At 42.1% G+C, this 15187-nt stretch overlaps 2 protein-coding genes across 17 annotated transcripts in view; one reads left to right on the forward strand and one right to left on the reverse strand.

The window, feature by feature from the left end:
- Positions 1–12807, forward strand: part of LOC308472002 (acylamino-acid-releasing enzyme-like) — a 59168-nt gene extending 46361 nt beyond the window's left edge. For 8 of the 16 annotated variants that reach the window (XM_080996419.1, XM_080996429.1, XM_080996421.1 and 5 more), the window contains one exon: positions 50–1608. In XM_080996419.1, the coding sequence (XP_080852545.1) occupies positions 50–191 (142 nt within the window). In that variant the 3' untranslated portion in view covers positions 192–1608. Of the gene's footprint in view, positions 1–49; positions 1609–1766; positions 1877–2334; positions 2407–6449; positions 6642–11217; positions 11254–11778; positions 11828–12676 lie in introns of those variants that run through there. The other 8 variants (XM_080996427.1, XR_013983233.1, XR_013983234.1 and 5 more) reach the window with 8 other exon arrangements.
- Positions 6694–8773, reverse strand: LOC308472029 (taste receptor type 2 member 143-like). Its single transcript, XM_080996501.1, has one exon. The coding sequence runs from the start codon at positions 8011–8013 to the stop codon at positions 7117–7119; it is 897 nt and encodes a 298-aa protein (XP_080852627.1). The 5' UTR covers positions 8014–8773; the 3' UTR covers positions 6694–7116.
- Positions 12808–15187: the final 2380 nt, after the last annotated feature.

Genomic DNA, 15187 nt, shown 5'->3' on the forward strand with positions numbered 1-15187 from the left:
TAGTCCACAGGAACTTCTAAAATATAATTTTGTGTTGTTCCCTTTGCAGGCTGTTGTGGTACCCAGAAGAGAATCATGCTGTAAGTGGAGTGGAAGCTGAAGCAGATGTCTTTATGAACAGTGCACAGTGGATTATGCATTACCTTTCTAAGGAAGCGGACTCTGAAAGTCAGCAGCCAGCTGAGAAATAAAGGATCTCAAATATTAAAAAGCAGCCAGCCTGTGGAGATACATACCATGCCACATGAAGATTGCCAGATAGAATAGATATGCAGTCAGCAAACTTTTTCAGCAGGGGGCCTGTCCACTGTCCCTCAGACCTTGTGGGGGACTGGACTATATTTTTTTTTTGGGGGGGGGACAAAAAAACAAATTCCTATGCACCACAAATAATCCAGAGATGCATTTTAAATAAAAGCACACATTCTACTCATGTAAAAACACCAGGCAGGCCCCACAAATAACCCAGAGATGAATTTTAAATAAAAGCATACATTCTACTCATGTAAAAACATGCTGATTCCCAGGCCGTCCGCAGGCCAGATTTAGAAGGCTATTGGGCCGGATCTGGGCCCCGGGCCTTAGTTTGCCTACCCATGGAATAGATTTAGCCTTTGCATCCCTGACAGGAATCCCTTTCCTCTTTCAGTGTATTCTTAAAAGATGCGCTGCTGGTGCCTTGAAAGCAGCCTTGTACAGAGTCAAACCTTTGACCCCTGCAGCCCAGTACTGTCTATGCTGACAGAGAGCAGCTTCCCAGGATGTCAGATGGCGGGCATTTCCAGCCCTATCTGAAGATGCTGAGGATTCAGGCTGGGACCTTCTGCATGGGCAGATGTTCTACCACTGTGCCACGATGCAGGTCCTTTTCAGAAAATCTGCAGCAAACAGTCAACTGTCTAATTGAACTTGACTCTTGTAGCAAAGCTGACATCTTAAGAATGTGTATTGCTGCTTATAACTACAAGGCAGTGTGGATAGTTCTTATTCATTTACAGGACACCAGATCTTGGAATAATAGGTGCTAAAATAAAAAAACTCAACCTTCTTATTTTTATTGTTATATCTACTAAGCTATACATAACCAAACTGGTCCCTGAGGGAATTAAATGTCATATAAGATTATAGCTTCAAGACTGTGGTATGCAAAATATGTGGGAAACACTGATATACCAACAACAACTATGTCACAGTGAGAACCCTAAATGTAGGAATATACAGCAATGGCAAAGCTTATGAGTTTTATAAGGATGAAAGAAGGAAGGGCAAAAATTAACAGGTTTTCCCCCCAAGATTGGAAAATGTTTGTTGATTATTGGCATAATAAAGCACATACTTCAGGAGATAATAACACTTTTATATGACAAGATAAAAGAACAACAAATAGGTTTAAAAGCTAACACATTTAAGCATGTTATGTTATCCTGAGTGGCAAATACATATATAAGTATTTTGGGTGTGGAGATTGTAAAATGTGAGGTTAGAGGGAAATGAAATGTGCAAAACCTCCGACAATGAGAATTACGTATTTAGCAGTTGTAGTTCACAAAACAGTTTTTGATGTCACAGATATTGTTGCATTGGTAAATAAATACAATGTGCTAAGAATTTTCTTTTGCTGTTCCGTCAACAAATATAGCAGTGAAAACTCTTGATGTGTATTGTAATTTAGTGGATTCACATTGCAGTGTACAGTGTACCAGACAGTTAAAATGCATATTGCCATTTCTGATGTCCGATTTTTGTCCATTTCTTATTTTGCATAGAGATTACCCTGTGTAAAATGCAGAAGGGCATAACTGGCAAATGGCATATATCACATGAAGAGGAGAATCAATCCCTTATGTTGCTGATGGCATTATCAGGCCCGGGAAAGGTACTACACTCTAGTTTGGCCCTAAGAATTTTCTTAAATAATCCTTGTTATTGGTATTTTTCAGCACAGGAATAAGAAACCTGTGTGCCTAACAGAACAACACGGGGGGGGGGGCACCCCAAACCAATAACTTAAACACAATGCTCTCTGTATGGCCAGTGTCAATGTCCTTAAGAATTGTTAAGTCTCTGTTTTTGGAAACGTCCTGGCAGCCGCCTGCTTGAGTTTGGGATTAACCAACACCAGGATGGCAACCTGCACAGGGGATTACATTAGTGTCACTGCTACACACACTAAAATAACATACGTGGGTGTGTTTTTTACCCTGTCCAATTGTAAGCAAGGTCTCTGTCAGGCAAAAAGAGAGCATCAGGAGGGACAGCACTTTTCCAGCTGCCTTGATGTGAGCTACTGTTTGGGGACTCTGAAAATTCAATCCTTTACCTGTCATCTTGCAGAAATGCCTAAAGCGTGAGGCTACAACCATGATGGAGCAAAGGAAAACCACAAGAAAGGGACAGCCAGAACCAGTAAGGGTGGGAAAGGGCTGAAAATTTCAGTCTGTCTTTCCTGTCACGTTTGTTACATTGTCTGGTATTTTTCTGTGGATTATTTTATAAATATTCTGCACTGCAAACGGGGGGGAAACAGTGAGATGAGATCCCACAAGAAACCTGGTATCCTCTGCTTGCACCAAAGGAAGGAGGAGTGGGTGCTGTTCACTATCTTGATGCAATAGAAGATGCAGAGCCAGGCTGTGATCCAGAATCGAGAGAATGTGACAAAGGTTTTAAAAACAGAGCATTTGCGGCATTAAGTACTACCTAGTGAAAAATGGAACCATGAAACCTGTATAGCAGACACTGGACATACCCAATGCCGTAGTTGTTCGCTGACAGCAAGGTTCCTGCATTCAGCCCATTCAGTGATGATCACTACAACTATAAAGCCATTGGAGAGGGCCAAGCCCATTACAGAAACGCAATAATCTGGGAGAGAAGGCATGTCTCTGGATTCTTGCAGACTGCTAGACTTTCACTAGCATTGAGATGGGGGGTCCAAGTAAGGTAGCAGGTCTATAGTATACTTTCTCAATGGGTTGGGAACTATGGAAATGAACTATGCATCAAACTATGTAAATTCATGGGACTCTTGGTCTGCCCATTTCCATGATGCTTCTAGATAGTATAGCGGTGTTGATGACAAACTATATTGAATGGCTTTGTATAAATTGAATTGGTGCTTCATCTTGGTGGTTATATGGAACAAGAAATTTTGCCCAAGAGAACCCTGTTGGTGGTCTAGATTTTACTGCTCAGGTAAAGAATAGGAGGAACTGGAAATACTGCAGTTGAAACATGGAAGGACCACCCCTGATGGTTACAATATGGGGTATCATAGGGCACTATTCTATCCCCATTGCTGGGAGCAGCCATTAGGACTTTGGAGGCCAGGTGTGATTTGTATGCTGATCCTCAGCTCTCTTTGTCCAGAAGTTCTGAATCAGGAGAAGCCATGTGGGCCCTGGGCTGATTCCTTGATATAGACTTGGGATGGATGAGGGGGAATAAGGTTGTTTGTATCCTGGCAAGATGGCTTTGATCTGTGGAACTGTCACGGTTACACAAGCCACATAATATCTGTTCAGTAGCTGTAAGAAATTGATCTTTTAATGTGGTAGCACCTAAACTGGAACTCCCTGCCTATTGATATCAGACATATGCCTTTGCTGTGCTCTTTCTGGTGCCTGCTTAAAACGTTCTGTATGTTCTGTGCAGACGTACAGAAGTTACAGTCGTTTACGTAACCCCTGGTTACATAAACTTTGGGATGAGCGCGCGGCAAACCTGGAAGTATTTTACCGGGTTTCACTGAGTGTGCATGCACAGAAGCGGTCCTCAGGTTGCGGAAACCTCAGGATCCGACCGGACCTCCGGAACAGATCCCGCCCGCAACCGGAGGTAACACTGTGCATGTGTTTTTCTCTTTTTCGCTACTGTCGATTTTAATTAGTATATTTTGACTGCTTTTAAATACATACAGTCGTACCTTGGTTGTCAAATGGAATCCGTTCTGGAAGTCCGTTCGACTTCCAAAAACGTTAGACAACCAAAGCGCGGCTTCCGATTGGCAGCAGGAGCTTCCTGCACTCAATTGGAAGCTGCAGAAGCCGTGTCGGATGTTCAGGTTCCAAAGGACGTTTGCAAACCGGAACAGTCACTTCCGGGTTTGTGGCATTCAGGAGCCAAAACATTTGACTCCCAAGGCGTTCCAGAACCAAGGTACGACTGTACTTGTTCATAAACTTTTTATTGAGAATTTTTTTGTTTATATTTTTGTAACCAGTTAGAAGGGTTGTGGGGGTTTTTTACGGTCAAGGGCACATAAATTTTGTTAAATAAAATAAACAGTAACTCCGGCTCTCCACTGACCCACAGTATATTCATAACATAGAAAAAGCTGTAATACTGCAAAATGCTTTAGTTTCTTCTGTTAGTTTAGCCAAAAGACCTCATTGCCCGTGTCATTCAAAGTAACATTTATCACTTTGCTCAAGATGGTTGTTAATTTCTGAAGTATGTTTTTAAATTAAGGGCCACAGACAGCCCAGTCCTATGCAACCATGGAATTTAATCCTACTGTATTTAGTGGACTTACTCTAAAGTAAGCGTGCACAGATTGTAGCCCTAATTGATCAGTTTACCTGTCAAAACATGATAGGTTTGGGTTTCTTCAGTGTCTTAAAAAGCATAGAGATTTGCTTGGTGCTGTTTTCCAGAACAGAAAATGGAAATATATGTATTTTATTAAGCAAAGCAGTAACTAATTCCATTCTATATTTGCATCACTGTATTTGCAACTGAAGATCAAATAGGCAAAGGACAGTACTTTTTATTAGATTTCTGAAACAGCTGGTTCTTGCACTGCCTCTGTACTTCTGTTGGCCCATGAGATGTGCATAACAACCTTCATAAAGGGCAGGGAGAGAGAGAGAGAGAAATCAAACTAAGGTGTAAGAAATATGTTGTGTTCTGAGCATGCAAGAGCTGCAATCACACAAAATGTCGAGGGGAGACATTTGATGCACAAAAAAGAGCCACAAAAGCTTCTGGTAGTTGGTGTTTAACAACATCTGCAAGTAGTGGGTGGTAGGGTAGCTTTCCAGGCGTCCAAATTGCCTAGCAAAGTTTGAAATGCTTGTGGTTGATGAAAAAGGAAATTATAAAGGTCTAGCCTTCCTATAGACATGCAATATTCTACTGTTGGTCATCTGTCCCAGATGAGGGCATCGTGGAGAAGGGAACCAGTTGCCAAGGGGAAGTGGGAAGAAATCAGAGAATTCCAGGGAGGGAGAAGCTAAATCCATTTCATAGGACACTCTGGATATAGGGAAGGGAAAGTGTGGGACAGAAGTAGATGAAGAAGAAGACAAGGGGGAATTGAAGGAGGTACAATAGGGCTTCATGATCCACATTAAGCCAATGTATGGATGGTGTGCCTATTGAACTTAATCTTGCTGGCAAGGTTCTTTCTTTCTTTCTTTCTTTCTTTGTTTGTTTTTCTTTACAGGGTACCTGATTTTGGTATAACAATTTCTAAAGTCAAAATCTGACCTTTGTCATATTACCCTTGTTATATTTTATTAACATATAAACACACACACACACACACGGTCCAAGTATAACAGAGGGAATTTAAATTTTATGTGAGTAGAGTTTCAAGGCTGGTATGCAAAATGTTTGGAAAAGGCAAAAACCATGACATAGTGAGAATTCAAAATGCAGGAATATGCAGTAATGGCAAAACTTATGAGTTTATACAAATGAAACAAGGGAAGCAAAAAGTAAGGGGCTTATTATTCAAGATAAGAAATTGCTTATGGATTGTTGGCATAATAAAGCACATCAGTAAATAATAAGACTTTTATTTGACATGCTGTAACAAACAAGAACAGTGAAAAGTCGTAAGGCAGAAAATAAAAATAGTAATAATATTAGTAGTAGTAGTAGTAGTAATAATAATAATAATAATAATTATTATTATTATTATTATTATTTCTACCCCGCCCATCTGGCTGGGTTTCCCTAGCCACTCTGGGTGGCTTCCAACAAAACCTGAAGATACAATAGTTCATAAAATATTAAAAGCTTCCCTAAACATTTTTCCCTATAGAAAAAATGTATATACAATTATTCTGAGTTGCAAGGGTATGTTGGGGTGGTGACCGTAAAAAGTAAGATCAGAGGAAATAAAATATGTAAAACTTTGGACAGTGATAATTACATGGTTAACAGTGGTAATTTCCAAAACAATTTTTTATGAAGCAGATATCATGGCACCATTAAGTACAAGGCAAATGGACAAGAAATTATTTGGCTCAGTTCACTCCACAAATGATAGCACTGAAACTCTTGATATATTGTGATTCAATGGTTACACGTTGCAGTGTCCCTTTGAAGTTCCTTTGCTGTAGGACGGCAACTTTAAGGTTATAGAAGCATTCTGCCAAAGGCTTTTTGAATATTGCAATCTCTGATGTCAGACTTCTGTCCATTTCTTATTTTGCATGTAGGCTGGCGTGTTTGTCCTGTGTAGAATGCAGAAAGGAGTTTCTGATGGTGGATATCATGTAAGAAGATCGCAGATATCACATTGGAAGATGAGGAGGTGAACAAACTCCTGATGTTGTGAACAGCATTCTAAGGCTGTGTAATAGTATTGCCAGAGTGAATTTGTGGACAGAGATGGCATCTGCGTCTGCCACAGGGGCTGCTGGTATACAGATGCCTGGTGTAGGTATGTTGTTTCTTGGGAAGAGCTGTTCAAGAGCAGGAGGTGCCTGTAAACATCACGTTCCTTTGTTTTTGTTTTGCTGTTTTCTAATCTCGGTCTCTCCTATGGCAGTTCTTAGATGTCTTGACCAATGAGCCTGAAGGGATGTTAATGTTTCATTTTAAGAAAGGAAGTAGCTGACTTAGGGGGAGGAAGCAAGGCTGCTTGTGACTGGGGCAAGGTGGGGCAGGAATCTTTAACCACTCATCACCCCCCATCCCAATCAGAACCACAATGGGAGGAAATCTGCTGTTGGCATCAATAGGCCCTTTCTTCCCATGGCAAATGGCAGGCATGATAGGAGGGGTCAATTCCAGTTTGTGTGCTGGAGAAAACATGCACACTACTCCTGACCAGGCTTGGGGCTCCTGAGCTAGCTCTTCACAAAAGGCAACACCTAAGAATGGTTAAGGCTTTCTTCTGGGAAGCATCCTGGCAGCTGCCTGCTTCAGGTTGGGATTCACCAACACCAGGAGGGCAGCCTGCACAGGGGAGTACATTAGTATCATTGTTATACACACTGAAATGGCAACTATATCTTTGTTAATATAGCCAGTTATAAATAAGATCTTTGCCACGTAAAAAGAAATGGAAAGCACCAGCAGGAGGAGGACTGTCCCAGCTGCCTTCATGTGAGCATCTGTTTGAAGGCTCCTAATATTGGATTCTTTCCCAGTCAGTTTGTAGACGTGTCTGTAGAGTGTGGCTACAACCATGATTGAGCAAGGAAAAACTATCAGGAACGGGCAGCCAGCAGCAGTAATCAAAAAGAAGATTTTGAAATTAGTAGCAAAATCAACCTCTGTCTGGTCTTGCGTCATGTTTGTAATGCTTCCCTGGGGTTTAATAAACGCATTCTGCAGTGCAAAGAAGGAAACAAGCAAGGAGATGGCTTGAGATCCCCCAAGAAGCCAAGGTATTATCCGTGATATCCTCAGCTTGCACCAAAGAAAAAGGGAGTAGTTGTTGTTAACGATCTTGAGATAATAGAAGAGGCAGAGCCAGGCAGTAAGCCAGAATCGGGAGAATGTGAGAAAGTTTCCAATGAAGTAGCATATTTGTAATATTAAGGGGCTGCTAAAGTCAGAGATGAAGTCGTACTTAATTAAATATGGAGACAGAACACCCGAGAAGCCGATATTGGACATACCTAGAGACAGAAGAAGTTGTTCTCTAGCATCAAGTTTCCTGCTTTTAGCCCACTCAGTGACTATCACTGCAACAATAAAGCCATTGGAGATGAGCCCACCGATAGCCAGGACAGCTAGAGATGCCAGAAAGGCAATAAGTTGAGGAGAAGGCATCTCTCCGTATCCTTGCAGATTACTGTACCAGGTGGCCTTTCACCGATCCAAAGTTGCTGCACTGAGATGCAGTGTGCAAGTGAGACAGAACATCTGCAGCATCCTTATGAATGACCGGGGAACAATGCAAATGAACTGTGAACCAAATTATAAATTAATGAGACTCTGCAGCTGCTCATTTCCATAATTTCCATATGCCTCTATCTGGCATAGTAGTGTGGACAGAAACTGTATCTGTCACTCCACTTTGTATAAATGGGGGGGGGGGGTTGCTCCATTTTGCTGGCCCCATGAATAAGAAAGCTTGCCACAGGCAACCACTTTGCAGTGGCCCAGAGTTTATGTAAAGAATAGGAGGAGCTGGAAATTCCAGCTGGCTTGTTTGCCCTCAGACCCTCCTGCTTCTGGTTCCCAGGCCTCTGCAGCCTTTTCTTTTATTTGATCCCAGATTATAGGCAAATGCTTCTTCCTCAACAGCATGCCCCAAAGTAAAATCTATCTGCAGTTATTTCCAATGAAGTTTTCCTTTCCTTTGCCTGCTGCTAATTTCTTTAACCGCAGTACAGTATTTATTCTTTTAAAAACAGATCAATGCAAGCTCAAATTGCAGTGTGTAACAATCACAATAGCAGACTTAGCTGCACTCATTTTTCTATTGCACATTCTGCACTGCTGCACATTCTCCACTCCAGCTCTGCATGAACCCAGTATATTTATAATGTAGAACCTATTTTTAATACTACCCAGTAGTTTTGTTTCTTCTGCCTAGTTTTTCCAAAAGACCTCACTGTGTGTGTGATTCAATTACCATTTTGACTGCACTGTTGCCATGCCAAAGATCTAAACTTTTGGATCTTTAAACAGAGGGACATGTCCAGCCCAATCCTACTATATTCAGTGGCCTTTCTCTAAGGTTAGTGCACCTGCGATTGCATTCCTGATTGGTAGGTTTACTTGCAAATCATGATAGGATTGTGGGTTTTTTAGTGTCTTAAAAAGCACAGATTTGCTTGTTGCTGTTTTCCAGAGCGGGATATGCAAAGATGTGTATTTAATTTAGCACACTGGTAACTGGATCTGTTTGCCTATTTGATCCTCAGCTGTAATTATAGCAATGCAAATAGCAAAGGATAGCATCTTTTATTAGGGTCTGTAAAATGTCTAATTCTTGCACCGCATCTGTGCTTCCATCACACTTTGAGCTGTGGATCTCAACCTTCATAAAGGGCAGAGAGAGGAAGAGAAATGCCACGTAACACATTAAGAGAAATGTGGTGCTTTGAGTGATCAAAGTTGGTTCCAGTAATATTTTCAGGCAGGAGCTGACAACATGGGGTAAGACAGCACTGCCTCTCAGGGTCCCTCTAGGTTGCTGCAAGAGAGGGAAGCAAGGTAGCAGAGATCTCAGCGTAGTCCTCCCGGTGGCTTGGGTGCATCAACCTCCTCACCCGAATTGCCTTACTCATCTCTTCTCCCTCTCAGTAATAAGCATGGACCTCGGACTTGGGAAGTGAGGAAAGCAAGACTGCCCAATCCCACCAACAGCTGCTGTCTGCAGGACATTAGGTTACCTCTACATTAACTTATTTCACTATTACAGGGATGGGGAACCTGTGGCCGTTCAGATGTTGTTGGACCACAACTCCCATCATCCCTCACTAGGAGGACCAATGGTGAGGGAAGATGGAAATTGTAGTTCAAAAACAGCTGGAGACCCAGGTTTGGGAAACTCTGATCAACCCCCAGCGATGCAGGAATCTTTCACCCAATGAGGGGCTTGAACCCACGATACTGAGATTAAGAGCCTTATGCTCTACTGACTGAGCTATCTCTAAGGAAATTTATTAAATGAACAGGTGTAAGAAAACAGGACCTACGTTCTGTCCTGTTTACAGTGTGGGCAGGCAGGCAGGCATGATACAAAGGCAAAACAACCCCAAGACAGGCAAATAGAATTCAAATCCTATAGAGATGTATGATAAATGTGACTAACAAATTTAATAATAATAATAATTAATAATAATAATAATAATAATAATAATAATAATAATAATAATATCATCTTAGGGAGAAAGTAACTTACAGAGATGATACCTTTGATTTTTGAAACATCTAATTCTGACATTGCCTCTGTGCATCAATTGCCCCTCAATATCAGAAAAGCAGCTTCATAAAGGGAAGGGAGGGGGACGCAAACTAACATAATAAATATGCTGTGTTTGGGGCACACATGAAATGCTATCATACACAATATTGTGGGGAGACATAGATGCACAGAGGCTGATCCAACCCAATAATAATAATAATAATAATAATAATAATAATGATAATAATAATTTATTATTTATACCCAGCCCATCTGGCTGGGCTTCCCCAGCCACGCTGGGCGGCTTCCAACCAAATATTAAAATACAGTAATAAATCAGACATTAAAAGCTTCCCTAAACAGGGCTGCCTTCAGATGTCTTCTAAAAGTTTGGTTGTTGTTCTCTTTGAGATCTGGTGGGAGGGCGTTCCACAGGGCGGGTGCCACTACCGAGAAGGCCCTCTGCCTGGTTCCCTGTAACTTGGCTTCTTGCAGTGAGGGAACTGCCAGAAGGCCCTCAGCACTGGACCTCAGTGTCCGGGGAGAAGGATTGGGGTGGAGACGCTCCTTCAGGTATACTGGACCGAGGCCATTTAGGGCTTTAAAGGTTAGCACCAACACTTTGAATTGTCTTTGGAAACGTACCCAAGAACCAAGAATATAAGTGTGCCATACGATCAAAAATTTCTGACTCCATCATGTAGCAGCCAAGCAGCTGTTCCTAGCAGCCACAGACAGTCCACAAAAGTGATAGCCTACCCATTCTGTCCAGTTAATAGCCATTGGTAGACTTGTCCTTCACTGAAACATTAATCCCCTTCTGAGATCCAGTGGGAGAGCAGGTGGCTCTGAGGAAGGAGCAGGTCATGGTAGGAACTCAGAGGGAGGTGAAGCTGTGATGGAGACAGACTTTAGTGTCCTTTACAAAGAAGAAGATGAGACTGAATGGAGTTCAAGGAAGGAAGGAAGGAAGGAAGGAAGGAAGGAAGGAAGGAAGGAAGGAAGGAAGGGTATGTGGGAGTCTTAACTCATCATAGTCCACAGGAATTGAAAATGTATGAATATGTTTCATAAGGGTGAAAGAAGGGAGGCAATAAAGTAACAGGGGTTTTTTTCAGGATCAGAAAATGTTTATTGCCTCCTGACATAATAAGGTACATACTACAAGATATAATTAGGCTTTTATTTTACATCATGTAAAAACAAATAAGAATGGTGAAGAGACTCAAGGCTAGCACATTTATGCATGTTGTCCTGGAGTTGCCAGTACAAATATACGTCTGGGTGTGGGCAATCGTAAAAAAAAACAAGGTCAGAGGGAAATGAAAAGTGTAAAACTTCAGCCAGGGATAATTACATAGTTAACAGTGGTAATTTCCAAAACCCTTTTTTAAATGTGGATATCATGGCACCGTTAAGCACATGGAATGTGTGAGGAGTTCTTTGTGTCAGTTCAGTTCACAAATGATATCGGTGAAAACTCCTGATGTATTGTAATTCAGTGGTTTCATGTCTCAGTGTCTCTTTTGAAGTTCCTTTGCTGCAGGATAGCTATTTTCAGGTTATTTACACAGTGTCCTAGGACCTAGAAGGTTTCAGTGTTCCGCCACTTCCTTTTGAATATTGAGATTTCTGACATCAGATTTTTGTCCATTTTGTATCTCATTCCTCCTCTATAGAAAGCAAAAGGGCAGTGCTGGCAGATGATGGCAGACATCATGTTGGAAGGTGAGCAGGTGAACAATCCCCTGAGGTTTGGGATGGCATCATTAATCCTGAAACACTTTTCCCAGAGTAAGTCTGTGGACAGCGTCTGCGTTCCCCATCTCCATAGCCCTGTCATGGGCATGTTGTTCTTTGGGAAGAGCTGTTTTGGATCAGGAGATGTCTGTGAGGATGTATAAGTCAACAGCCAAGGCGTGTGAGAGGGAAGTGTCATTCTCCAGACTTGGGTGTTGATAACTGATGAAATGTGTGAGTGATTTCATTTGGGGGCTGTAAGTGGCATCTGCTTTGTCTTGCTGTATTAGATGAGCCTTGTACCTTGAATAATGCCTGGTGTAAGTTGTTCAGCAGCGAGTCCTTATCCCGTGATCCTGAAGAGATGTAGCAGGCTTCATTTTAAGAAAGTAGCTGCCCTGCGGAGGGGGTGGGGAGAGAAGGCTGGTTGTGACTGTGGCAAGGAGGGCAGGGGACTTTAACCATTAATCCTTCCTTTTCCCGATCAGAATCGCAGTGGCAGGATAGCACTGACTGGAACCAAGAGGGGCTTTCCCAGCATTGCAAATAGCAGCCATGATAGGAGCAGGACAATGCTGATTGAAAACATGAGAGCAAACAAAGTGTTACAGTCCTTTCTCCACTTCACACCCTACGCTTGACCAGGCTTGGACCCCCTGAGCCAGCTCTTTTTACAAAATGCAACATCTAGGAATTATGAAGGCTTTGCTCTTGGAAGCATCCTGGCAGCTGCCTGCTTGAGCTTAGGATTCACCGACACCAGGATGGCAGCCTGCACAGGGGAATACGATATTATAACTGTTAAACACACTGAAGTAGCATATATGTTTTTTCCAGCTTGTCCAGTTATAAACAAGGTCTCTGCCACATAAAAAAAAATGGAAAGAATCAGGAGGAAGAGCACTGTTCCAGCTGCCTTGACGTGGGCTTCTGTTTGAGGGCTCCTAAATTTGGATTCTTTACCTGTCATCTGGCAGACATGCCTACAGAGCGAGGTTACAACCAGGATGGAGCAAAGGAAAACTATAAGAAAGGGACAGACAGTATGACCAATTAGAAGCAAGTCTTCAAGAAAGCAGTCAAGCTTATTCTCTGTCTTCCCTTGTGTCATGTTTGCATTGTTGACTGTTGCATTGCTCATGAGAGAATTGCATTGCTCATTTTGAATTGCAATGAAGGACACAAGCAACGTGATGACAAGAGAGCCCCCAAGAAGCCAGGGCACCAGGCGCGATATCCTCAGCTTGCACCACAGGAAGAGGCAGTGTGTGCTGTTCACTATCTTGACGCAATAGAAGACACAGAGCCAGGCAATGACCCAGAGTCGGGAGAATAGGCCAAAGGCTAAAAAGTAGTAATATACGCCAAATATTACGCCGTCGCTGGTTTCAAGCTTTAACCCGTCTCTAATTAAAAATGCAGTCAGAGTAAGTGTGAAGAAGATATTGCACGTACCCATGGATAGAATAAGTTGCTCCCTAGCCGCAAGGGTCTTGCATTTAGCCCATTCAATGACTATCACTGCAACTACAAAGCCATTGGAGACGAGCCCACCGAGGGCCAAGTCAATTAAAGCCACCAGAAAGGTAATGATCTGGGAAGAAGGCATCTCTCCGGATCCTTTCAGACTGCTGGACAGGTAAGACTTTCAGCAACCAAAATTGTTGAGCTAAAGTGGAGAGTGTGAGTGAGTTAGCAGGGCTGTGGCGTACTTTTAAATAGGCTGGGAACCATGCAAACGAACCATGTGCCGGACTATGTAAATGAATGGGATTTTCAGGCTCCTCCTTTCCTTACTGCTTTTATCTTACATAGTGGTACTGATACACTTTACCAAAGGGCCTCCTGCCAAAGTTGTCTTGAGTGAGGGTGGTACTCCTTTTGGGTGGTTTTGAGAATAAGAAAGTTAGTGGCCCAATAGCAATAAATAGCAGTAGCTGGAAATTCTGCTGTTGGCACCTGGAAGAAACCACCTTGCCTTCAGACTCTCTTCAGCCCCCACTTTTTATTGGTTCCACTTTAAAAGCAAGTTCTATTTCCTTAACAGTAAGTTACCGTAGTTTGCGTCTCCAAACTAAAAGCCTTATGCAGTCCTTTGTAGTTGGTCATTCCTTTCGTAGCTGCTCATTTCTCCACCCCAACACACTATTTCTTCTTTAAAAACAGATGCAAGATTCTTAATACAAGATCAAAATCCAGCATGTGACAATCAAAATAGAAGTTAGTTCAGAGATCCACCACCACTCATTTACTCATTGCACAGGATGCCTTTCTGCTGCTGCTTAAATCCACACCAGCACTACACCCATCCAAAGCTTATTCATAATGGAGTTTCTAATACTGTCAAATATCTTTGTTTTATTTTGCAAAAAGACCTCATTGCCTGTGTCATTCAGATTAACATTTTTGACTGTGCTCAAGGTTGTTGCTGCCATGCCAAAGATCTGAACTTTTGAGGAGATGGGAATTAGTGCTGTTCACAATCTTGATACAATAGAAGACGCACAAAGCCAGGCAATTACCCAGAGATGGCAGACATGTATATATATTTGAGTAAACACACATGTATACTGCCCAATCCTATTCATGCTTGGAATTTAATCCTAGTATATTCAATGGGCTTTTTCTAGGGCAGATAAGATTGATCAGTTCATCAGTCAAATCATGATAGGGTTTTGTTTCTTAGGTGTATTAAAAAAAGCACAGAGATTTGCTTGTTGCTGTTTTCCAAAACAGGAAATGCAAAGATGTGTCTTTTATTTAGCACAGTGGTAACTGTATCTGTTCTCCATCTCCGATGATTCCTCAACCTCCTGAGGAACAAGTGACAAATGAGGTGCCACAGGGTCTGGGCCAATTATTGTTGTTCTACGTCTTTATGAATGACTTGGAGAAAGGCATTGAGGGGGTGCTCATCAAATCTGCAGATGACACCAAACTGGGAGGGGAAACTAAAAGACAGAATTTGGATTCAAAATGACCATAACGTATTGGAGAACTGAGCCCAAACTAATACAATGAATTTCAATAGGGACAAATGTAAGGTTCTGCCCTTAGGCAAGAAGAGCCAGCTGCACAAATATAAATGGGGGTGTGGGCTCGAGCCCCACATTGGACAAAAGATTCCTGCCTTGCAGGAGGTTGGACTAGATGACCCGTGTAGTCCCTTCCAACTCTACAGTTCTATGAATATATAGTATGTGTAAATAACCATATATCATAAAGACACCACAGTCTCCATTGTGCCTCATTAACAAAAGGAAACACGAACCCTGAGTAAGTGCCTAGAACCCTCGTAATCTCGCATCACTTGGAGATTAGGGTGGCATGCAACAATATTATTACTAT

Source organism: Podarcis pityusensis, assembly GCF_964106645.2.
Source record: "Podarcis pityusensis genome assembly, chromosome: 2".
Classification (NCBI taxonomy): Eukaryota; Metazoa; Chordata; class Lepidosauria; order Squamata; family Lacertidae; genus Podarcis; species Podarcis pityusensis.

What these genes read in the sequence shown, in the direction of transcription:
- LOC308472029 (XM_080996501.1), bottom strand. Translation starts at nt 8,013, where the DNA reads ATGCCTTCTCCTCAACTTATTGCCTTTCTGGCATCTCTAGCTGTCCTG.